This window comes from Culicoides brevitarsis, chromosome 2, assembly GCF_036172545.1.
Source record: "Culicoides brevitarsis isolate CSIRO-B50_1 chromosome 2, AGI_CSIRO_Cbre_v1, whole genome shotgun sequence".
In the NCBI taxonomy this organism is placed as follows: Eukaryota; Metazoa; Arthropoda; class Insecta; order Diptera; family Ceratopogonidae; genus Culicoides; species Culicoides brevitarsis.
The window spans coordinates 20397755-20421754 of record NC_087086.1 but is presented as its reverse complement, the minus strand read 5'-3'; the positions used below and the strand labels follow the sequence as shown (position 1 = coordinate 20421754).

Sequence of the window (24000 nt, the reverse complement as noted above, 5' to 3'; positions counted from 1 at the left end):
GTGCACCACTATCTGAATGGAACTTGTAAATAATTTTAATGCATGTCAACGAGTCAGAATGAAAAACGCCGAAAAAAAGTCGCGAATGCTGTGTGAAAGTTTTTTCATTATATTACAAGTTTCCTCTGCTTCTGGAAGCCTTTGTTATCTTTGACCTAAAAAAAATTAAAATTATTTGTTATAAAAATAAATAAAAATAAAAAAGCTTTAAAAATCATCATTGAATATTATTATAATCATTATATAGAAATTTATGCAAAAAAAAATAATAATCGAAAAATAAAGATAAATGTATGAACTGACTGTTTTTTAGACTGTAAGCAGTGGTAAAAAAAATATTTAAAGGTGAAACGCCACGAAGACACCACTGATGACGTAAGTTATGTACATCATCAATCACAATCAAAAATCATCACTGAAACTTTCCTTCGTCGATCACAACTACAACAACAACAACTATATTGCTTAATAAATTAAATTAAATACATAAACGAAATATTTTCATCTAAATCTAATGTTATCCTTATCATTATATGAAGAAAGCTATTGTTCAATATATATCTTGATTAAAATAAATGAAAGTTTTAGTTAAGTTATTATTTACTTACTAAATAAATATACGAACCTTGTTGTTATTTTTAATTGTACTCTAATTTATTTAATATTATTTATTAAAAAAACTATCCTTGTTATTTGTTTTCATAAAATAAAAAAATACTTATAAATATTATATTTAAAAAAATCTTAAATAAAGGAGAAAAGCTATTTATCATTGTCGATATAATAAAAACTTCATTAATTTATCATTGAAATGTGGATTTTTTTTTCTTTTCCTTCAAAAATTGAGTCCTTTTATAAGTTATATTTTTAAGGAAAAATCTATAACATAGTAAAAATGTGTGTATATTATATTTATTTAACTGCCAAATAATTTTAAATTTAATAAAAAAAAAATATCGGGATAAAATCATTAATTTATTTTTTTTAAATATAAATTTATTTTAAATTAAATCTCAAAATTTTATTTTAAAATTTAAAAAAATATTTTTCTACGTTCCTTATTTTTTTTTATCTCAGTACATTATGTACTTTACGGTACTTTTAATATACGTTCATCGTTCTGTAGATACTCGCTGTACGTATTTCCCAGCTCGCACACATTTTCATATCTTCAAATCCCAATCGCAAAACGAATTTACTGTTAATCTTCCGTGCAGCATATGGTAACGTATGGCATCGTAGCGCAAAAATTAGCAGCGAGAAGTCCGTACTGTGCTAAAAATTAAAAATAAAATGGAAAACGGCCGAGTTAATTCCACAAATTATCGCTAAACGACAGTTTAGAGTTCCATCGCGGCGTGAATTGTGAAAAACCCCGTGAAAACTGAACTAATCAAAGAAAAATCGCAAAAATAAAAGAACTGTGTGCTTCAGTGTGTGTATATGTGTACTTAACAACTTTTGTTGCTTTTTTACACCAAGTACCAAGTACACAACGTAAATTTTTCCTTTTGACCACAAGAAAAGCCATTTGCTGAAACAAGAAACATCGAGTGCTAATCATCCAGCAGCCCCGAACGCTTTATTTGGGTCGCGAGCTATTTATTGGAAAAGAGAGGTAAAGAAAAAAAACGACAACGACGAGGAAAAGTAATCAAAAAATGTTTCATACATACAATCAATCGACACAGACACTTCGGTACATAACTGACGTTCTTTTCGTCGTACATACTATGTACAAGTCTTATGTATTGTGCGATGAAATCCGCTCAAAATCCATATAGTAGACTTGATGTGTGTAAAATATAAAAGTTATGTGCCAGTAGCAGCTACGGATATGGATATTTATGAAAATTTGATCATTTTTCGACTAATCAGTTTCGTCGCCGAACCACTCTTTTCACGAATTTTGTCTTTTGTGGCTTTAAAATTCACGGAAGCCAATGACGGTTAGGAAAATTTCGTAACAAGATGGAGATTTACCTTGAAAACTCACCCTGATTGAATATCCTTCGACTCGCTATCGACTTGAATATGCAAAAGAAGACGATGCTCGAAAGAAAAGAAGACTAACCTTGACCAGATACTTGACTTGCATACACGGTCTCGTGTGCGGAGTTCATAATCCTTGTCTTGCTTGCATGTTTTCTAATGATTCATTTTTTACGTCATCTCTAACATTCTTTTTTTATTTATTTTCAGAATCACCAGAGAATTACTTTCTTCGTCACTAATCAATTTCAATGGAATCTAGATATTGTAAGTAAGTATATCACAAAATTCATCTGACATTCTCAACTAATGTCCTTATTTTCCGGCCAGATAATCATCACACGTCATGAACCCCGTAGTAGAAACTTTGGTCATTGAGACCGTCGTTGAGACAGCGCCAATAATCGCCGATTGTGATGACTTCCAATGCGTTGCAGAGGAAGATGATCCCCTAAGTGATCCGTTGTCCACGAACGACACGCCCGAAAAAGATGAATTTCCGTCAATTAACGACGAAGAAGACGACGAAAGTCAAACAACTGACAAAGAAAAGGACCAAACTATTCGACTAGTTAATGTAAAAGAGCTTACAGATAGTAAAATTGAAATTTCGTGCGAAACAAAGGCACTTCCCGTAAAACGACCAGAACCACAACCATCGTGCTCGAAAGCGAGCGAACCAAATTTCGAGTTTGACGACTTGGAAGACTTGATTGAATCGAGTCGCATCGAAACGAGTTTCAATAAGAAGAAATTCCAAGAAGAACCGCGACCTTCGACGTCTAGTGCATTGACGAGCGGCGACGAAACATGGAAATTACAGGAAATTATCGACGAGACATCGATTGCGTCATCGGTCGATAGTGACATAACTTCAAATGACGCTCCTCTAGAGGCGGAAAATGCTGAACTCGTCGATGATGAGGAGAAAAAGTCTCGTTTTGATGACGAGACATCCGTTTCTTCATTTTTATTGGAAGACTTTGAGGACCAAATAACACAAAATGTCGTGAATAAGAGTAACGTTAGTCAAAGTAGCTCGCAAATTGAACAAATTGAATCATCGTTAGATGAAGAACCAGAATTGACACAAACGAAAGACGCAAAAGAACAAGTCGAAGTAACTGTGATAAGTGAAGACATGAAAGAAAAGCCAGAAATTGAGACAAAAGAAGAAGAACAAGAAGAGAAACAGACACAGCCAGTAGAAATATTACCAGAAGTGGATAAGATTTCAAGTGAAGTTGCTGTGACGGATGAATCCAAACCAGAAAACGAAGCAAAAGTTGTGATGACAGAAAAACCAGAAATCGTAATTCCCGAACCGTGTATGACAGAACAAAAAGAAACAAGTGAATCTTTCCAAGTTATCGAAGTTACAAGCGAAATTGTGCCAGATCAAGTGAATCTCTCGTGTCCTAGTAGTAGTAGCAATGTTATCAATACACGAGAAGTAGAAGACTCGCTTGCCGTAATTGTTGAAGCTGTGGACTTGATACAATCAACGTCGACAGATGTCAATAAGCCCGTTCCGTCATCGTCAACTGGCGAAACGACTCGCGACGAAGAAGATGGCGGTTTACGGAGTGACGGATCCGACAGTGGTTTGGGTTCCGAGCCATCGCACAACGGTTCTGCCTTGCTGGACAAAAGTTTATCCGCCACCGCAACCACAAAACTACCGGATCCGCCTGCCAAGGGCAATCTCAAACGTCGTTCCTCCGAACAAATCGACACGTGCAGCGAAATTGGCACGAAACGCAGCAAGAAAGGCATCCAGTTCGAAGGTGTCACGGTATATTCGTTTCCGCGCCAACAGGGATTCAGTTGTGTGCCTTCGCAGGGCGGCTGTACGCTTGGCATGGCAAATCAGCATTGTGGCGTCAAGTATTACACGTTGACGGAGCATTCGGCGGAGCAGCGACGAAACCATCGACAACAGTTGGCGGAGATGAATCCACGTAGTTCGAGTAGTGACGATTCCGATAGCGAATACGAGCCAACAGATAGCAGTAGTGAAGCGGATAGTGAAGTTTATGGATTTTTGCAGCCAGTTTCGGCGCGACAACGACGAGCCTTGCTCAAATCGGCGGGCGTGCGAAAGATCGATACCACAGAAAAAGACGATTGCAAGATGATCCGGACGTCGCGCGAAGTTTGCGGGTGTACGTGTCGCGTTTATTGTGATCCCGATACATGTGCCTGTAGTCTCGCGGGAATCAAGTGCCAAGTGGATCGTCCGAATTTTCCGTGTGGATGTACAAGAGAGGGTTGTGGTAATGTCGTGGGTCGCGTGGAATTCAGTCCGATGCGTGTGCGAACGCATTACATTCACACCGTGATGCGATTGCAAATGGAGAACAAGTCGGAACGACTGCGAAGTTCTACAAATGCCGCGTCGACAGCTTCTAGCAATAATTACAAGGCATGGCAGCAGCAACAACAACAGCAACAATCAAATGTTCGACAACTTCCTTCAAGTAGCTCCAATAGCAGTGGAAACGCTTGTAGTGTTGATGGACGAGCGATAGACGAAACGCAACAACAGCAGCAGCAACACTGTGATTTTAGCCTAATTTACGATAATCATAGTAGTATTAATACGGAAATCGTTCCCTCGTCAAACGCCGCATCACCCGCATATTCATCATACCAAAGTGACACGACCTCGTCTTATGTCAACCATATCATTGAGTATGTGCCCAAACCCTCAACGTCGTACGCCACCAATGCCAATTACGATCCCAATAACGCTTACATGACTTCCTATGTCGAGCCGCAATCGCAACAGCAGCAGCCGCAGCAACAACAGTACCTAGAAGTCGTTTCTTACGACACCATGCAAACGCCCACGTATCAATTACATTCCTACGACCATCACTCGTACGCAATGCCGCCACAACAGATGAATTACGCAACTTACCATCATCATCCGTATCCCACGAGCACGGCGGCATCATCTTACATCGCATATCCCAATTCGACGAGTAACGGATACCTTCAGAGCCATATCCAACTGTGTGACCAACCCATGACGACGACTTACAACCCGAACCAAACACAAATTGTGTCGAACACGATTATTAATGCCACGCCATCGACGTCGCAACAACTCTACGAAACGTCCCCGGCAGTCGTTGTGCAACCAAATACCAATGTCCTTCCCGTTATCAATGGGAAACAACAATTTGAGCCTACAAATCCAAATCCGCAGCAGCAACAACAACAAATGGTCGTCACCGCGAACGGCAACACGAACGAGAATTTGTGCGAAATCATCAAAAAGGGGATTGTTGAGACAGTCTCCGGATGAGAGACCAACTTTGACTCATTTTAAATTATTTTTAAGATAAATTTGTATGTTTTATACAAAAATTTGTTACTTTTTTGAAAGACTCTCAAATTTTAATGGATGCTAAAGTCCTGCCCAACAATATTTTGTTCTTTTTTTTTTGTAAAATTATTTAGTCTGATAGGTTTATGAATGTTGTTGCCAGAAAAACACAGTTGAAAACTTATGTTTTATACAATGTTACTTGCTGATTAAGTAGTGTAAGAATAATCAGTGAAATTTAATATTATTATAAATAAAATTGATAAGAAATATTTAAAACAAATTGAATATGTTAATCATTAGAAAACTCCCATTTTATTTCTTAAATTCATAATTTAGATAAATTGCTAAGTAAGAATTGTTAGTCTAAAAGGTAAATATTATCTGCTTAGCTCTCGTTTCTCTATTTTAGAGTCAAAAAACAAGTAGGTTAAAAAGAATAGGTACAATAACTTGAAAAATTATGACCTAATTTATGGATTTTAACGCAGTAGGTACCTTTTTACTTAATTTTCCAAAAGAAATAAAAAAAAAATTTAAAAAAAATATTTAAAAAAAAATATAAAAAAAATATTTAAAATAAAAATTTAAAAAAAACAAATTAGAAAAAAAAAAATAAAAAAAAACAAATTAGAAAAAAATATAAAAAAAAGTTAAAAAAAAATAATATAAAAAATGTATTTTATGAAGTTTTCAACTTCTAAAATAAATTTATATTGAAAAAAAAAAAATATTAAAAAAAACAAACTATAAAGTATGAAACAAGTAAAATTCGAGGAGATTAAAAAACAAACTATAAAGCAAGAAACAAGTATCTTATGAGAGGGAGACATATCATATTATGAAATTCTCACTGAGCTTTTCAAAGTTTTAGGGTCAAGATTAAAATATACCCCTGACCAAAATGATATAAATTTTGGGCAACAGTTTTCAAATAAAGCTTGTAAAATACTAAAAGAAAAACTTGGAAAAACTAAAAGCTTATTGGATTGATTGGAAAAACCAAGTTTCTAGATTCAGCACAATTGAAAACTCCCATTTTATTTCTTAAATTCATAATTTAGATAAATTCTCCCTAAGTAAGTTTTGTTAGTAGTAAAAGGTAAATATTATCTAAAGTTTTAGCTCTCGTTTTTTTTTTCAATATAAATTTATTTTAGTTGAAAACTTCAAAAAACAAGTAGGTTAAAAAGAATAGGTACAATTTTTTTTTAAAAAATTATGATTTTAATTTATGGATGCTTTATAGTGCTAAGTTCTATAGTTTTGCAAAACTATAAAAAAATATCCAATTGATAGGTATAAGTCACACCGAGATAAGTCACACATTTAGGAGATTTGTTAGTGCTATTGAAAGAAGAGTTATGTAACATTCCTGTGATTTGCAGGCTTTTCGAAAAATTTTACTGTCTAAAAAGCAAGTTCATGCGGATAAGAGAATATGAGTGAAAATTTTTTTCAAATATCTTCAAATTTTTTTCGTGAAGAACATCGGGGACGTCGTAACTAACATTTTTCTCCATGAAACATATGCTCTCAGATGTACAGTTAGCTCACACACCGATCGATTTTGGATTTTTTGGTGCAAAATCAATATAAATTGTATAAAAAACTTAAAATTTAAAATAATATTCATGATATTCATAAATCATCGATATCTATTTTTCTATTTCCAAGATTGAACAAAGTCTCTGTTGACACAAGGAGTTAACTTTAATAGTTTATATAATGTGCTTTCACAGTTTCATGTCGTGCACTAATAAGTTTTTCTGTAGCAGATGTTAGTAGCCAACTGTTGGTACTTAGAACGAAGCTTGACCTCGATATTCTGTGTCTGCAAGCATAACATCGTTTTCTGTCATGTCAAGTTTTCAAGTCAAGCCAGTCTTCACATGGTAGCTTCCTGATGCCATAACGATGTCTCTGCACAAAAACAAAATGCCAATTTCAGAGTGTAAACCAGAACCCTTAAATTTATGGCTGCACCAGTTTTTTTTATCAAAAGGTGTTGGCTCTTGAATTTGAGAATCTATCCCATCTAATTGCATTATTTGCTCGATTATTTGCATTCGATTAGATTTTGCCTATTAATACTAAACTTATCAAATATTTTTTTTTAGTTTTAAATTTTCAAAATTAACATATTTTTTGCCTTATCACTTTGAAATACACCAACAATATCCATATCGATTTTCTATGAGTTTTTTCATCACAATCAGCTAAAGCAGCATGATAAAGATATGTTAAACTAACAAAAAATTGAAGGTGTTTATTCAATCTTTAACTGACAATAAAAAAAAATTAACTTTAAATTTTAATAATATTTTTATCATAAAAAAAATTAAATTCAAGAATATTCAAAAATATTTTAATTTTCTTAATATTTTGTTAAGTTCTGACTTAATACAACGGACAAATGTTTGAAGTTGAAGCATTTGATAAATAATTGCGCAAAAAAAATACTGATGTATTGGTGTCGTTATTGCAAAACGAGCAGCTATCAAATTTTCTTGGGAAGATGCTTACTTTATCTCATTTTTGATGTTACTCTCGTGTGGTAAGGTTGTTAAAAAGTTTTATCTCATAAAATCGCAAATTTTAAAGTATAAAGTTAAAAAAGTTTAAAAATTGAGCGGGAAAAATTTTAAAAAGATTTAAGATATTTTTTAAAAATAATTATAAAAGTAATTTTGACAATTTGCTTAGCAACGTGCTAAAATATTTTTTGGAAAAAATCCTTTTACATTAAAAAATAAGCGTAAAAATTCCTTAAAAACTAAAATAAAATTAAAGTGATTTTTTTTTAATTACAGGACAAATTTATTTCGTTTCATAAAAACTTCTCGAATAAATAAAATTTAATTAATTAAAAACAGGTAAGATTTCGATTTTTTAAGCTCTTTTTGTCTCCATTTTTCTTGCATGTTAAAGTGTCATAAAACCTTCAGCCATTTTGAACCTATGTATAAAATTGAAATTTTTATTTTTTTTTTGTTCACTAGTACCTTCTACAAAAAAAAAGTGAAAATGTCTGACAGAAATATTCAACGTTACGGTCAATCTGGAAGCAACGTTAGCCATTATTCCTCGCACGGTCGACACGCATATTCGTCTGGAACTGAGATTCAGGTTAAAGAACGGTATAATGTAGAGCATCGCTCAAATGGACATTCTGTCGAGTACCAAATGAAATTGAAGGTGAAGGATACTTACGGCCATTCGTCACACTATAAAGCATCCAGTTACGAATATGATTCAGATTAATGTTTCAAAAGCATCACTGGTGATCGTCTCGCGTACTTTTTTTTTATTAAATTTTAAAGTGTGTCAATATTATTAATTATTATGTTGATTCATGTTTTCAAGAATATTTTTCCAAGTTTAGATGAATAAAACAAAAAATAAAAAAAAAAGAAATAATGAAAATAAATTATCAAGCCTATATTTTGCCATTGTTTAAAATCAATTTTCCTAAAAATCACCGGAATCCTCTGAAAATCCATCAGTTCAGCATTTTTCTACTCTTCCTGAATAATTTCACAAAATTAATAATTTTAAAATTTTTAAAAATAAGAAAAAATCATTAAATTACTTACAAATTGAGAAAAATTAGGTAAGTCATATTGTTGATTTTTTTCTTAAATTGCGCGGTCAACCTCGTTTGAACTAACAACGGTCACCCTAATGACTAACAACATCGGGTAGTAAACAACAAACGATAAGCTGGCTTTCAAATGTTCCCTAAAATTCTTCCAATTTAAAGTCTAAACAATAGTTTTCTCCCCGAGAAATCAAACAAAATACAACATTTTGAAATGTCTGACGTAGAATTCGATTGGGATGATGAAGAAAATGAAAACGAAGGCTCGGAAATCGATGTTTCTGAAAGTTCCAATGAAATAATGATGAGCTTGGATGGATCCAGCGAGCATTCGATCGATGATGTAGATCCTTCTTCCGAAATATCATATCCTGATGACGAAAATCACGCATCCGAAAACGAGACAATGAGCGATATCGATTCCATTATTTTGTCGGAACCTAACGCAGAAGAGACTCGCATGGACTACGGATTAGAATGGACTGGTAAATGCGTTTAATTTAACGAAACTTTGAAATTTCGACGTTTTTCTATGTTTTAGATGACGAGCACGTACAAGGAGCAAGTGAAATCGAAATATCATCAGCAGAATCGTCATTGATTGAACCAAGCATATATTCTCCGGGTCATAGCTCAAGTGGCTCTAGATCCGAAACTGATGAGAATTTAAACGTGGAATATTTGGAACAGCCAGAGTCTGACAGTGATGGTTTGAATACTTCTTTTGGGTCTGTGGAAGATCCTCCCACCACCACATTTCGCGTTAAAATTGATGAAAATCAGAATTTTGATACGCGTTCCACAACTAGCGGGCTCGAAAACAGCGCCTCTCCATTTATCAACTGCCCAATTTGCTTCCATAACATCAAGAATCGCTCACCATGTTCCTTCGCTTGTGGCCATTTGATGTGCGGCCTGTGTGTTAATCAGATGCTGGATCGAGGAATTAACACTTGTTCCGTTTGTCGCAAGGTTTTTCGTGTCTCGGACATTCGACAACTTTATCCAGCTTAATTTTCCTGTATTTTTGAATCTCTATTTATTTAGACGAAAAATAAACGTTCCGTCGTACGATCATTTTTTGAAATCGGATGTCCAATGAGAAAGCCACCTCCTCAGTCAGACCCCGTCGGATTTCTTTTGACAATTTTGACGTGGCGACGTTAAAAGTAAACATTACAGCACAGTACCATAAATAATTTTCCCATTTTGTCGATAATTTAAATTGGAATTGGGGGAAAACTCTGAGATAATTTGCAGGAAAACTGTTTATTTGTCGGCTGTAAGTAGAGTGCGAGTGGTGTGCCGCGCGTGCATCACACAAACGAACACAATAAATAAACAATTGATCTGAAAATAGAAATTTTGCTGTAGTGTTATAGGGTCGTGCACGAGATCATATGCTGCTTATGAAATAGTTTTAATGGTCATTATGTGTTGAATGAGGAGGAAAGGTCGAACTATCGCAACAAAGAGTCTCGCAGAACGTACTGTACCTTCCCACGGATCACAACGAAATTATCGCTCGCAATTCCCGCAAAACTTGTGCCGCGCCATCAAAACAAAGAAAATCCCCGTGCGAGAGAATTCATGTCAAATTACATTGAGGAAAAGCTTCCGAACGTACGCACATCATTCGTCAGCAGCAGAGAAATGACCGGCGAAAATTCAACGACAGCTACGAGTCGCAGCAAGAAGGACGAAGACGACGAACTGCTACCAAATAACGATGAAAAGGTAAAGCGACGTTATGACGAGTCGGCTGCACGAAAGCCCTCCATGGCGCTCATGAAAATTAAAACATATCTGACGGCATTGCGACCCTGGTCACTTTCCGCAAGTCTTGTACCGACATTACTGGGATCCGCTATCGCTTACCGCAGCTATCAGGACTTTAATCCGCTCACCTTTGTCTTGACCATTTTCACAATTATCAGTGTGCACTGCGCCGGCAACGTCGTTAACACGTATTTTGACTACGTGAAGGGCATCGACAACCGCAAATCCGACGACCGGACATTGGTGGATCACATTTTGTCCAAAGATGAGGTATTTTACGATTAATTTTCTTCCAAATAAAATTTTTACATTTTTTTTTCGAAGGTTGTTCTCCTCGGAGCCGTTCTCTACATGGCCGGATGTGTAGGTTTTGTGCTGCTCGCGTATTTGTCGCCCGCTAAAATGGAGCATTTGGCACTCGTGTACTTTGGCGGTCTCTCCTCGAGTTTCCTCTATACCGGAGGCATCGGTTTGAAGTACATCGCACTGGGCGACTTGCTGATTCTCATCATTTTCGGACCAATTTCCGTGCTTTTTGCGTACATGTCGCAAACGGGTCATGTTGAATGGAGTACAATTTACTACGCCATTCCGCTGGCCCTCAATACCGAAGCCATTTTGCACAGTAACAATACGCGCGACGCCGAAACCGACAAGAAAGCGGGCATCGTAACGCTCGCCATCATCATTGGACACACAGCATCACATGTGCTCTATGCATTGCTTCTGTTTTCGCCGTACATCACTTTTGTGGTATTCAGCATGAAATACTCGATATTTTTCCTGTTGCCACTCATCACGTTGCCGCAGGCCTTCAAGATCGAGAAACAATTCCGCAACGAGACGACGCTCCAAAGTGTACCGCGTCAAACGGCCAAGCTGAATTTCTTCTTTGGCATTCTGTATGTGCTTTCGGTTTGCTTGTCGCCACGACTGCCGATCATGGGACGGATGTGAGAACATTTCTTTTGTACTTTCACGTAAAACGAACGCAAACTATGGGTTGAAATGCATGAAAAGGTGCAAAAAAATAGATTGTAGTAAAGATACGTATTAAATTTGTTAAAGAAGTGTGTGCTCTAAAACTACTCGAACAGGCTTTCACTGGGCTTCTATCATTACATTAATAATATTATTTTATATTTTAGACTAAAAACAAACAAAAAAGAAAAATAATTAAAAAAAAAAGTTTATAATCGTTAATATTTGTTAATAATTTTTAATGTGTAGTCAACAATGGAGAGAAAAGAAAATCTTATCAAACTTAATATCTTCTGTGATCCTATGAATATCTTAAAACAACAGAAAACTTAATTTATTTTAAAATCGTAACATGACACTTCTTCCTTGATCAATTTTGAAAAAAAATATCAAAAATCTTTTTAATTAAAATCACTCAGGCAAAATCCCACTTTTTTCTCACTCGCGTTTTTTTCTCCCATTTTTGTTCAATAAATTAATTTTAATCGTAAGAATTAAAAAAGAAAAGAATGAAAAACTTAATTTTTTTACATCCAGTTTTTAGAAATCAAAACAAAAATCCCCTCAAAAAAAGAGAAAAATTTAAAATTTAATAAAAATAAATGACGGTGTCAAATACCATCAACTCAGAGAACAATAATTTTAAATATATAAGAAAAAAATATATTAAAAAATAGTTTCTAGCAAAAAAATAAAAAAGAATACTTTAAGCTTTTGGTGACTATTTATTACTTTTTTGATCAAGTCAAAATATATTTTAAAAAATTATAAAAATGTGCGTATTAGGAAAGTCTTGTTTTGGTCGCTCTAAATTAAATTTAATAGTTTTGTCCAATGCCCCATTTAAAAATTCAAAAATCGAACATGAAAAAAAAAGTTTTAAAATCGTCCAAATTTTAGTTTAAAATCAAATTCAAAATCGTAAAGAAAATTTTAAAAATTATTTGGATTAAAAATTAAAAATAGTATATTTTGAAAAAAATTAAATTTTTGGTTCTAAACTTTAAGTTAATTTTTTTAAAATCTACCATTCACATTTAAATGTCGAAACAAAAAAAATATTAGAATAGAATTTAAAAAAAAATTTTTGAAAACCGAAATTTCTATTTAAAAAAATTATTCTGGACAAAACGATCAAATTTGATTTAGAAACCTCTTCCTGGATTGAAAAAAAAATTTAAAAAAAAATCAATTCGTTGCTTGAGTTCTGGATTTCACTGTTACCTCTCCAGCACAAATTTCTTTCATTACATCTTTCAGTGCGTCAAGTCCTTCTTGATTCGCCTTTTGATAGTATGGCAATTCTTGCATTTTTGCAAACCACTTGGCGACATTTGGAAACTCTTCTTGCGGAAAGTCCAATACCAAACTAATTGTGCTGAACGACGCGACAATGGAAAAATCCGCAATCGTCAAGTAATCTCCAGCTACAAAACTCGTCGTTGCTAATACTTTGTCCAAATACTGCACAGCTTCTTTAACGGCTGCCATCTCCTTTGGATCGATGTCTTTTTTGCCGGTCAAAAAGATTTTTCGCTAAAAAAAAGAAAAAAGTTCTTGAGCTTTGATTGACAACTTTTTTTTCGGGTCAATTGTTAATCAATTAGTAGTTATTTAAAGTAATTTATGGGGTTTAATTGATTAGATTACCATGATGATTTTCTCCCGTTCGAACAAAACGGTGCCATTGAACATGAGTTTGTTGAGGATTTTGGCACGATTGACGACGCCATCGATCTCCAAGGCAGTTCCTTTGCCGTAAACGTCGCACAAGTACACGAGAATGGCATGACTGTCTGTTAGGAGCAAGTCGTTGTGCTGCAAACACGGCACTGTGTGCAAGGGATTTACTTTTAGGAAGTCTTCTTTGAGATGTTCCACCTTGAAGAGATCCACAAGATGGTAGGTGACGGGAATCGCAAGAGCTTCCACGAGCAACAAGACACTCCGAACTGGAGGACTTCGCTTGTCGAAATACAACACCGGCACAGACATTCTTAATACTTGATCGAATTCTTGTGTGTGACCGCAGACAACAGCGTCTCGTATATCACTGACGACTTTTTCTTTTGTTGTTTATATTTATATTCAAATTCGTCGATTGTCGTGTTTTGATGAATAACTCTCGCGAATGAATGAATTTTAAGTCAGTTTCCTCTCTGCGTCAATAATTTTTTTTTCAAATTTTAAAAACTGCCCATTGATCTCTCGTCTCTCATCTAATGCAATTTTATGAGGTTATCATCATTTTTTGTCTAGAAATAAATAATAATCCATCAGTTTTGTTTGAAATTTCAACTCAAGAACAGCAAAATGTGGAAATCTGTGGCGATTTGTTTTTTCGTCGTCACCTTGGTCCAAATCCATGCAAATTTGGATTTTAAAGCGATTGATAAGCAGCAATTCGATAAGATTGTCGAAAAATGCAAGATCGACTTTAACATGACGGAGGATTTGGACATCACGGAAACGAATGAGCTGCAAAAAGCGAACGACACAAGCGAAGAATTCCAGAATGTCCAGTGTTACGTTCATTGTATCGTGAATGAGGCCTTTCCGGAACATTTGCGCGATAATGGAAGTTTTATACCGGAAAAAGTTGGTTTTGATCCGAATGCAAAGGTAATTTTTTTTCTTTTTAAAAAAATTTTAAAGGCAAAAATCAAATGAGGAAAAAAAATATGAAAAGTTAAATTTTTACTTTTTTCATAATTTTTTTTCATAAGGAAATTTTCAATTTTTTTTACGAAATTTTTTTAGTTTTTTACAATAAAATTAAATTCCAGGAATTTCTCTCAAAATTTTTAATTACTCACAAAATCTTATTTTTATTTTTTTTTTGTGTTTTTTCGAATTCTGAGAAATCAATTAATAACTTGAAATATGTATTTAGAAAATAAATTTAAAATTAAAAATCTCAATTTTTGATAACTTGACAATTTTTTTTAAGAAAATGTATTTCAAACTTTTTAGAAAATAATTTTAGACAACAGTTTGAATTAAGAATTTAATTTAATTTATTTTTTTAGGAAAATGAGGATATCATGCAATGCTTCCGAGAAGAAGGAAAAGATGTGTGTGAAACCACTTTCAAGCAGTTTATCTGTTCCTTTGGCCTGATTTTGGTGAAAACCATTCAAAAGTTCTTGGAAGACTTGGCCAAAGGTCTCGAAGAATTGGCTCAAAAGACTCCAACACAATAATTGATGTTTTATTTAGTCACAAATAGAATTTGGGAAATAAAAGAATTTTCACAACAGTTCAATACGAGTTACAATTATATATGAGATTACACATCTGAACCTCATCCAGATTCAAAAAATTGTGCGTGATATTGTAAATTTTTCGGACTTCATCCACTTCTTCGGGAAATTTCGCATTAAATTCTGGAAGCTTTTGAATTTGATCTTTTAGTGGGATGTAATTGTCAGTTAAATGCTCGAATAATTCTTGCTGATCTTTGTATGAGGTCACATAAGTTTTTAAGTACTCTTTGGGATTCTCATAGTCCTTTCGTGTCATCTGTCGTATATTATATTCCGGTTCCATAACTTCGCTGTTGATTACTTCTAGCGATGGAATCTGAGCGAAAAGTTCAAGTTCTTGCTTGAAATCTGGTCCGTAATAACCGTGCAAAGTAAGTGTCTGTAAAAAAATATTTTTTTTAGTTAAAAAAAATTGTCAAAAAAAATGTAAAAAGATAAATTTACCTTCAAATTTTTGCAATAGTGCATAATATTTGAAATCAATTTCTTATTTGACGTGATATAGTAATCGCCAGGAAGACTCAAATGTTTCAATTGTAACTTTGAAATAATCGGAAAAAATATTCCTGGATTCACATCAATTTCCCAATATTCCATAAAATCGAGATGAAAACTGGTGATATTTGGCGAATTTTCAACTATTTTTAAATAGAATTTTTCTGTTTGATTTTGGAAGCATCTTCCTTCGAGACGCAGCTCTTTCAAATATGGAAGACTTGGCCATCGATTAGGAACTTCATTAACCTCGAATTCTTCTGTCGTGATCTCGATCTTTTTCAACGAGGGCAAATCTTTCAATGAATAGCGATTTTCACTTAGCATCGCTTCCAAGGAGATCACAGATCGTTCAGACATCACAGATAATTTTTTGAGTTTTGGCATAAATTGACAGATCTTGGCAAATAGCTCATTGTCTACCGAAAGTCTTGCAATTTTCAGTGATTCCAAATCCGGAAAATTTTGTATGAAGGTGTCAAGACTGGAAGCAGAATGTTGGAACTCTCCTGCAATTTTCAAACTCTTCAATTTTGAGTTTCCGACAGGCTTGGATTTTACAGTACTGTTTGCTGTGCCTCCATAAAGTTGATGAAGTCGCAAATAGTTGAGATTTTTGAAATGACAATGGCCGAACGTCAAAGCATTCGTGTACACTCCAATTCCAATAACATCGTCTGTCGATAGCTTTTTCTCTCCGCAAAAGTTGAATGCGGACTCGAATGACAAGAAACCATCCTTGTTGTAATTTAACACTTCCTTGAACGCTTCAATGGCTTGTGGCTCGAGAATCGACGAAATCCAATCCTTTTCGAGATCTCCCATGAAAATGACAACATTTGCGGCTCTGAAGCAAGTGATCGTCTTCTTGTTGCGAATTGAACTCACTTTATCGATCCGAAAGTGTCCTTTTTGCATTCTGATCTCGGTCAAACTTGCCGGAAGCTGCACATTATCGAACAATAAATCATCAGACACCTCGAGACATTTTAAATTCGGCATGATCTCGTAAATTAGTTCGCTGATCCAATTGCGACTTTTGACGGAATGTCGTCTAATATTTTCCTCGATTTTCAGGTGCTGCACTTCGTCGCCTACTAGCTCAAGAAAATCGGAAATCGGGAGCGCATCTTCACGATCCAGTGGAAGGGATTTGATGATCATATGAGAAAAGCTTCGTTTTTGCCTCAAAGGACTCTGGAATGTTCGATACAAGAGGCCTTGCGGGGAAAAGTCATAATCACCGGAAATCACGAGACAATTATCGTCAGAAAAATATTTGTTGAGTACGGAAAAGACATGTTTGTTGACAGTTTGGATAGCTCGACGCTCTGGAGCCGATAATTTATGAAAAACCTCGATGAGCATCTGTGGAAAAAACAAAAAAAAATTGTATGAATTTTTCGGAAGAAGATTTTTTTGGATAAATTACCTCAACTGGGAGATTAGATATCGAAGTAATCCATTTTGGACGCTTACAATAAGTATTGTAACTGATTGTGGGTAATTTACGTTTCATTTTACACTATAAAATGCGGTAAATGGAAATAAAATTGTTAATCACACGACACGAGGCTTGCTCAGTTTTTGAGGTTATGTCATTGGTTTGTTTACAAGCGGCGTCAGTTCGGTTAAAAATTGATTTTTTAAATGTTTTGATGTCTGTCCGTAAAATTTTGAGACAACTAATTAGTTTCCCTTCTGATTTCGTTAAAAAAATTCAGAGAGAAAACAAAAAAAAACAAAAAAAAAAATTCTTAGTTGAGATGAGATGAAGAAATTAAGGTGAGAAAATTTTTAACCTCGTGACCAAAAAATGTTTTCACATATTTTTTATTTAGTTAAAATTAAATTAAAATTATTCGTCTTAGAAGAAATTAAAACTAAAAATTTTATAAAAGACTGATATTTTTTCATTTTGTGGAAATTGAATTTCGATTTTTGAGCTCAAATTTAACATATTGAAAAATTCTTAGTTGAGATGAGATGAAGAAATTAAGGTGAAAAAATTTTTAACCACGTGACCAAAAAATGTTTTCACTTTTTTTTTAATTTTGTGGAAATTGAATTTCGAATTTTGAGCTCAAATTTAACATATAACTGAAATCCTTATGAAACAAAAAAAAACGAAATATCAAATAAATTCTTCTAAAAGCATCAGATCAGTTCTCAGAAAGTTTGGAGCCAAAAACAACTCAAAAAAATGTGAAATTTAATTTTTTTGTACAAATCAAACACAAACGCATTTATTTTGTTAAAGAGTATAATATTTAGAAATGTAATTTGTAATAAAAATAGGTAAATATCATATGACAAACATACATTAAAAGTTTAGACAAAGTCTGTTGCTTTTTAAGATTCAGCTTGGAAAAATAATTTAATTTAATGATTAACAAATTGATCATTTTTCTCCATTTAAAAATTAATATAATTGTTAACGGTGAATGTTGTACTCTACTACTATAACGTATAAATTAGTGCTTATGAAACTGCTTCCTCTCTGTGCTGTGTGTTTGGGCATACACTTTAAGGATTAAAATCCGAGTCTTCCGAGTCATTGAAGTCGCTGTCGTCAAAGTTCTTCTTTTTCTTTGCTCGGGATTTCTGTAAAAAAACACAAAAATTATTATGAAAAATTTAAATTTCAAAATATTTTTAACTCACCTTCTTCGGTGTTTCACCGTCGCTCGAGTCTAACGCTTTTGCTGGTCGCTTAGCTGTCGTCTTGGGTTTCTTGACGGGAGTGTCGTCGTCATCTGTAGCAATTTTGGGACCAAGTTTCCGTTGTTTCGCTGCCGCTTTTGGTGGGGAGCCCTTAACCATTGCATCGAATTCATCTTCTTCACTGTCATCTAACGACATATTAGTTTGTTTCACTGACTCTTCCAAACGATTTTCGAACATTTCGGGTTCCGAGTCTGATGCGTCGGAGGGTTCACCTTCGTTGAGGAATGAATAGTTTACTTTCTAAAATATCGGAAGAGAAAAATGTTGTAAAATAACAAAAACAAGATTAAATTTCAAAACAAACCTTTGATGCAGCTCGACGTCCAGAATTTTCTCGTGGGGCAACAACTGGCGATGAGCGTCCTCCGCGGAATTCGTCGGATCCAGATTCGAAGTCAGATTCGTCGTCGTCACTTCCCTTCTTTTTCTTCTACAAAAATAAAAAAAAAATATTAAAAAAAACTTTTATAGATTTTTACTCAAGTTACTTACGCCCTTTTTCTTTCCAAAGTCCAATTTCGATTGTTTTAAGCCGTCCTTTGATTTCGGTTCCTTCTTGACACGTTCCTTCTTTTCGCCAGGTTCTTTCTTCACTCGTGGCTTTGCGGGTGCCTTTTCTTTTTTCACCGCAGCACCAGCTGGTTTTTCGCCTGCTTCGACCAACGCGTCAAATTCATCGAATTCATCACCTTCCGCACCGCCGCCACTTTCGCGTTTCACTGCTGCCGCCTTTTCTTTCTTGACACGTCCTGTGCCGCCGAGCTTTGCCGCATCCGCTCTCTCGAACTTCTTCAGCATTTCTTCAGTAACCTTGTACTGTATCTCCATGCCGTCGTCGCTGGGTTTCGTCTCGTCTTTGCCGCCCTTTTTCTTCGAGGCAGCTTGACGCATCTTGCCCATGAGCGATTCCTTCTTGACCGCAGTCTTTTTCTTCTTGCTCATGCCAGCTTCCTCCAAGCGTTCCGCTTGTTCGACCTCATCGAGTTTCTTCGAAAGCTCATCCAAGTCTTCGAGCCACAACTGATTCGGCGTCTTTGATCGCAAAACCTTCAATTCGGCGAGTTTTTGGTCGCGTTGTTTGAGCAACTCGTTCTTGCGTTCTTCCGTCAACATCCACATGGACATGCCCAAGAGATAGTTGAACTTCTTGACGTCGGTGAGTTTTTGGAATGCCGCTTCCGGATCGAGGGGTTTCTTGGGTGCCTTGCCTGGCTTGACATCTTCTTCGAGTTCTTCGGCGCCCTCGTCTTCGACAGCCTCTTGTTCCTCTTCGTCATCTTGCTTGACGCGTCTCTTCCATTCGGCAATGGGATCAGCTACGTATCCACGTTTAATGAGCTCATCTACGATATTTTTGCGTTTTTTGTTCTCCACGACAATCGTGCGATCGCATTTTTCCACAATGAAACGCGCTTGATTCGAGAGTTTGTCGCATTCAGCTTGCAACATGCCTTCCAAGTAGTCCTTACGTTTCTGGTAGTATTGCAAACGGAGCGGATAAAATTCTTTCAAGATATGAATTGAGCTATCGTAACGTCGCAAGCAACAATTGTTGTCAAATGCGTACATCGAGGACAATGAAAGTGACGACGTCAATTTGAAGACGCGATGGAATCCTCCGTTTTCGGCATACAATTTATCGAATTCTCCGGGAGCGAATGAAATCACGAAACGAATCGTGGTATCAGTATTGTACTCTTTGTAATCCGAAATAACTGGCTTCACTTTTTCCGATCCATTTAAAAGTGGCTCCAAAGTATTTTCCTTGTAATTTTGAGTCCATGTGCCGATTGGCAATTCGGAGATTTCCAATTTGTTGCCTTCCAAAATGGCGCAATTACCAACGGTGACATAACGATTGTCGGAAATGTGCTGAACTTCGCCGCGGAAATTTTTGTACCACGGTTGCATGTGTTTCGGCTCTTCGCCATTGAGCATGCGACGCAAGTTATCGATGATGGCGCGCGGATTGTGATTCGGGATCTTTGTGGCCCATCCAGTGCCAATACCTTCGCTGCCGTTCACCAAAACCATCGGGATGATGGGCATGTAGTGAACCGGCTCGATTTTTTGGTTGTCTTCGAATTGTTGCGTCAACAAGGGATCGTCGAGTGGGTTGAAGATGATGCGAGTAAGTTGGGACATCATGGTGAAAATGTAACGAGGCGACGCGGAATCTTTGCCGCCAGCGAGACGTGTACCAAACTGACCTTTGGGCTGTAGTAAATTGATATTGTTGCTACCAACGTAATTTTGGGCCAGATTTACGATTGTACTGCAGAGAGATTGCTCGCCGTGGTGATATGCTGACTGTTCGGCAACGGAACCAGCTAATTGAGCGACTTTGACCTACAAAAAAAATCAAAATTAAATAATTTTCATACCTTATTCATATTTCATATTTTAAGACTTGTAAAAATATTTACCTCTCGTTTGTCGTTACGCTTGAAACACGTGAACATAACTTTCCGTTGACCCGGTTTGAGACCATCCATCAAGTTGGGAATTGAACGTTCGTTATCCGAATTGGAGAACAACACCAACTCGAGATTAACGAATTCCGAGTACGTAATTGCTTTGGTGTCCTTCTTGTAGAGATACAATTCGGGCAAACCAACAAGTTTGCGGTGCTTCACTTCCTCCATATGTTTCGTCAGCCATTCTTTACGTTGATCAATGGCTTTTTTCGAGAATGCCATCGTAATTGCGTCATCATCGCCACTTCCATCGTACTTGAACAGGATGCGATGACGATCCATGTCTTCGAAATATTCGCGCGCCTCAGCTGAGGTCGAAGTACCCAAACCTTTGTAGTATTTGATAGAATAAGTGTTGTGATTCGGTGTATCTGCCTTCCATTCTTCGAATTCGGGCAACGAATAGAACGACAACGAGACATCTTTCTTGGAGGCCTTTACGATGGGCGTGATAAATTCCTCGAGGAACGGCAAACGAAGCAATTCGGGCCAATTTGTGTGAATGAAGTTGATCAGAAGCCCTTTGATATGCGAACCGTCCTGATCCTGATCCGTCATGATCATGCATCTGCCGTAACGGAGTGTCTTCAAATCGTCCATTGTCAAGTATTTTTTCTTGTATTGCAAGCCAAAGATCTTGATCAGAGCGTTGATTTCGGCATTTTCCAAAATTTGCTTGTGACTTGCTTCACGAACATTAAGCAGCTTACCACGAAGCGGGAACACGCCGTAAGTATCGCGACCAACGACACCCAAACCAGAAACAGCAAGAGTTTTGGCTGAGTCTCCCTCAGTGAGAATTAACGTACAGTTGAGGGAATTCTTTGTGCCGGCATCGTTAGCGTCTTCCAACTTTGGAACGCCCTTGATTTTACTCTTCTTGCTGCCGCTCGTTTTGGCGAGATCTGTTTGAGCTTTGAACTTGGCCCACGACAAGACAGATTCGACAATTCCGCTTTTCGAGACTTGCGTGATAAACTTCTCGGACAGGGGGCATTTTGAGCCGAAACTCTTCGCTTGCAACGTCATGTTCTCCTTTGTCTGCGAATCGAAGGTCGGATTGACGATGAGACAATTGATAAAGACCCACATGTGATTCTTCACTTGGAACGGTTTGATGTTGACGCCACCCTTGTTTTTCTTCTTCAGTACTTCGATGAGTTGTTTGACAATCGCATCTGCTACATGATCGACATGCCGACCGCCCTTCGTTGTTGCAATGGAATTGACGAACGAGACTTGTTGAAAACCGCGATCCGACAAAGTCACGGCAACTTCCCATCGTTCGTTGACATTTTCGTAGCACAATTTTAGTGGCGCTCCAGAATCGTCGCTGTTGTTCCGGATGTACAAATCAATGTAGTCCTTGAAGTTTTTGACGGGCAATTTCTTGCCGTTGAGGAAAACGGAGACGCCACGCGTTGATGCCGCAATATCGTAAGCACGACGAGACATGAGCGCTACAATATCATCTTCCAACTTGGTCATTTTGAACTTTGCCAGATCCGGTGAAAAGGTAATTTTGGTAAAATCTTCTCCGGTGTGATCCTTGATTTTCGGTTCGGAAGTCTTGGTCATGTTGGCAGCCCAGACTTGTTTGAATTGGCGCTTGTACTTCTTGTTGGCCGTTTCCACGGTGAATTTCTCGCTGAAAATGTTACACAACTTGGCACCGTAACCGTTTCGACCACCTGTAACTTTCTCCTCTTCGTCGTTGTAATTAGATGAGGTCAACAAGTGACCGAAAATCATCGTCGGTACGTACATTTTCTCGTCTTGATGCATAACCACGGGAATACCTTCGCCATTGTTCCACACCGAGATGGTATTTGTCTCCTGATTGATTTCGACCTTGATTGTGCTCATTTTGGCATCACGTTGCTTGTTATCAGCGGCATTTACGAGAATTTCATCGAAGATTTTGTACAAACCGGGAACATAGGTGATTTCGCGTTGAACCATTCGTTCTTGTTCGGTGTCAAAAACCCACATCGTCTCCTTCACTTGCTCCACAGAACCGATGTACGTGTCGGGACGCAGCAAAATATGCTCCAGCTGCGACTTTTTCTGGTACATCTTTTCGATGCTGCCCTTTGCCTTTGCGGCACCACCTCCATTTGCGACCTACAATGATACGAAAGAAAAAAAAACATTAACCGTCGAATGTGTCGTATGCTCCTCACAAAACCCCATACAGGCGCAATGTTGTTTTGTGTGTGTGTAACTACGAAAGCCTAACAATGGCCGTCGTCATTGTTGCAAAATATTTTGCGAAAATTGCAATTTTCATGTCTCAAAGTGGACGAAAAGAGCTTTCCATCACACAAAACAATGCGCAAGGTCATGGTTTCGCGTAAAGAACGCCATTTCTGGCGGCAAATGAATTTTACTTACCGGCTCAGACATTTTTTTACCGCAGAAATTCCGCACAAATAAATTTATCGATAATTCGTTTACAACACGGTTGCTTGTCAAGTTTTTTACGAATTTGAGCGCACGAGCACTTCCAGCAAATATTCTGCTAGTTATTTTACCGCACAAGTGCTTAATTTATGACGAAAATTGAAATAATTGAAAAGAATAATTTCGCGTCACCCCAAACACAGTGAGCGCAATTCCAAATTGACAGTTTTGACAGCAAGTAATTTTTTATTTTGTTTTGAATTTTCGTTTTCTGAATGAAAGTCACCGAATTTTGGCAATTTTTTGGTGAAATAATCAAAATTAGAGAACAAAATGACCGAAAACTCAATAAATTTAGATTATTTTTAGCATTTTTTAGTGTAACGGAAAAAGACTTGAACCGAATGTGACTTGGGATGGATAAATTTTTCAAGATTACACATTGGGTCAAGATTTCGTTAGGGCGGGATAGCTTCGTTTGAAAAAATTATTATGAAAATCAAAAGTTTTTTGATGAAAATTACATATTTTTAATGAAAATTGCCTAAAAATCAATATTTTTTTGATCAAAAAAATAATATAGGTTTTGAAATACAAAATTATTATTTTTATATCGGTTAAATTTTCAGAAATTTAATGATTTTATCGATAATGGAGGGGTCTAAAATGAAACTTAAAAATAAGAAAATAAAAAAATTAATGACAATTTTAGCAAAAAGTACTGAAAAATAATAATTTTTATAAAAATTTAATAGAACGAGGCATCAAAATATATTTTTAAGTTTAATTAGAGCGGTTTAAATTTCAGAAAAACTTAGAAAATTTATGTTTTACAATAAGAGCTTCAAAATCTTTAGAAAAATATTTTTTAGATTCCGGAAAAAAATATTAAATAAATAATTTTTATTAAATTATTAGGTTTTGAAATACAACATCGATTTTTTA

At 36.0% G+C, this 24000-nt stretch overlaps 7 protein-coding genes and 1 long non-coding RNA gene across 15 annotated transcripts; 5 read left to right on the top strand and 3 right to left on the bottom strand.

The window, feature by feature from the left end:
• The first annotated feature begins 1256 nt into the window (after positions 1 to 1256).
• LOC134829621 (uncharacterized) lies at positions 1257 to 5505 on the top strand. 2 transcript variants are annotated; one of them, XM_063842796.1, is made up of 3 exons: positions 1257 to 1618; positions 2203 to 2259; positions 2323 to 5505. In XM_063842796.1, the coding sequence occupies exon 3, from the start codon at positions 2339 to 2341 to the stop codon at positions 5303 to 5305; it is 2967 nt and encodes a 988-aa protein (XP_063698866.1). In that variant the 5' UTR covers positions 1257 to 1618; positions 2203 to 2259; positions 2323 to 2338; the 3' UTR covers positions 5306 to 5505. The 2 variants fall into 2 exon arrangements, with proteins under 2 accessions (XP_063698866.1, XP_063698865.1); XM_063842795.1 differs by having other exon boundaries at positions 2203 to 2263.
• A 2332-nt stretch (positions 5506 to 7837) lies between these two features.
• On the top strand, positions 7838 to 8770 carry LOC134831454 (uncharacterized). 3 transcript variants are annotated; one of them, XR_010162001.1, is made up of 3 exons: positions 7838 to 7883; positions 8140 to 8202; positions 8329 to 8770. It is a non-coding gene; the product is annotated as an uncharacterized LOC134831454 (long non-coding RNA). The 3 variants fall into 3 exon arrangements; XR_010162000.1 differs by having other exon boundaries at positions 7848 to 7888; XR_010161999.1 differs by having other exon boundaries at positions 7873 to 8010.
• Positions 8771 to 9033: 263 nt separating this feature from the next.
• LOC134831521 (uncharacterized) lies at positions 9034 to 9998 on the top strand. Its single transcript, XM_063845263.1, has 2 exons — positions 9034 to 9412; positions 9469 to 9998. Exons 1-2 carry the CDS (start codon positions 9142 to 9144, stop codon positions 9939 to 9941), a joined length of 744 nt encoding a protein of 247 aa, XP_063701333.1. The 5' UTR covers positions 9034 to 9141; the 3' UTR covers positions 9942 to 9998.
• Positions 9999 to 10071: 73 nt separating this feature from the next.
• Positions 10072 to 12105, top strand: LOC134830610 (ubiA prenyltransferase domain-containing protein 1 homolog). Of its 3 annotated transcripts, none has more exons than XM_063844147.1 (3): positions 10072 to 10209; positions 10302 to 10976; positions 11031 to 12104. In XM_063844147.1, exons 2-3 carry the CDS (start codon positions 10518 to 10520, stop codon positions 11661 to 11663), a joined length of 1092 nt encoding a protein of 363 aa, XP_063700217.1. In that variant the 5' UTR covers positions 10072 to 10209; positions 10302 to 10517; the 3' UTR covers positions 11664 to 12104. The 3 variants fall into 3 exon arrangements, with proteins under 3 accessions (XP_063700217.1, XP_063700219.1, XP_063700220.1); XM_063844149.1 differs by having other exon boundaries at positions 10104 to 10209; positions 10288 to 10976; XM_063844150.1 differs by lacking the exon at positions 10072 to 10209 and having other exon boundaries at positions 10343 to 10976; positions 11031 to 12105.
• Positions 12106 to 12397: 292 nt separating this feature from the next.
• LOC134830611 (glutathione S-transferase E14-like) lies at positions 12398 to 13797 on the bottom strand. Of its 3 annotated transcripts, none has more exons than XM_063844151.1 (3): positions 13338 to 13797; positions 12912 to 13223; positions 12398 to 12494 (listed from the first exon to the last, which is right to left on the bottom strand). In XM_063844151.1, the coding sequence occupies exons 1-3, from the start codon at positions 13680 to 13682 to the stop codon at positions 12453 to 12455; spliced, it is 699 nt and encodes a 232-aa protein (XP_063700221.1). In that variant the 5' UTR covers positions 13683 to 13797; the 3' UTR covers positions 12398 to 12452. The 3 variants fall into 3 exon arrangements, with proteins under 3 accessions (XP_063700221.1, XP_063700222.1, XP_063700223.1); XM_063844152.1 differs by having other exon boundaries at positions 12402 to 12494; positions 12841 to 13223; XM_063844153.1 differs by having other exon boundaries at positions 12402 to 12418.
• A 158-nt stretch (positions 13798 to 13955) lies between these two features.
• On the top strand, positions 13956 to 14952 carry LOC134829916 (uncharacterized). The gene is made up of 2 exons (XM_063843209.1): positions 13956 to 14309; positions 14717 to 14952. The coding sequence occupies exons 1-2, from the start codon at positions 14001 to 14003 to the stop codon at positions 14888 to 14890; spliced, it is 483 nt and encodes a 160-aa protein (XP_063699279.1). The 5' UTR covers positions 13956 to 14000; the 3' UTR covers positions 14891 to 14952.
• On the bottom strand, positions 14884 to 17029 carry LOC134829915 (uncharacterized). The gene is made up of 3 exons (XM_063843208.1): positions 16881 to 17029; positions 15398 to 16816; positions 14884 to 15332 (listed from the first exon to the last, which is right to left on the bottom strand). The coding sequence occupies exons 1-3, from the start codon at positions 16965 to 16967 to the stop codon at positions 14949 to 14951; spliced, it is 1890 nt and encodes a 629-aa protein (XP_063699278.1). The 5' UTR covers positions 16968 to 17029; the 3' UTR covers positions 14884 to 14948.
• A 674-nt stretch (positions 17030 to 17703) lies between these two features.
• LOC134832794 (DNA topoisomerase 2) lies at positions 17704 to 23237 on the bottom strand. The gene is made up of 6 exons (XM_063846960.1): positions 23047 to 23237; positions 20602 to 22776; positions 18668 to 20524; positions 18480 to 18605; positions 18113 to 18415; positions 17704 to 18052 (listed from the first exon to the last, which is right to left on the bottom strand). The coding sequence occupies exons 1-6, from the start codon at positions 23056 to 23058 to the stop codon at positions 17975 to 17977; spliced, it is 4551 nt and encodes a 1516-aa protein (XP_063703030.1). The 5' UTR covers positions 23059 to 23237; the 3' UTR covers positions 17704 to 17974.
• Positions 23238 to 24000: the final 763 nt, after the last annotated feature.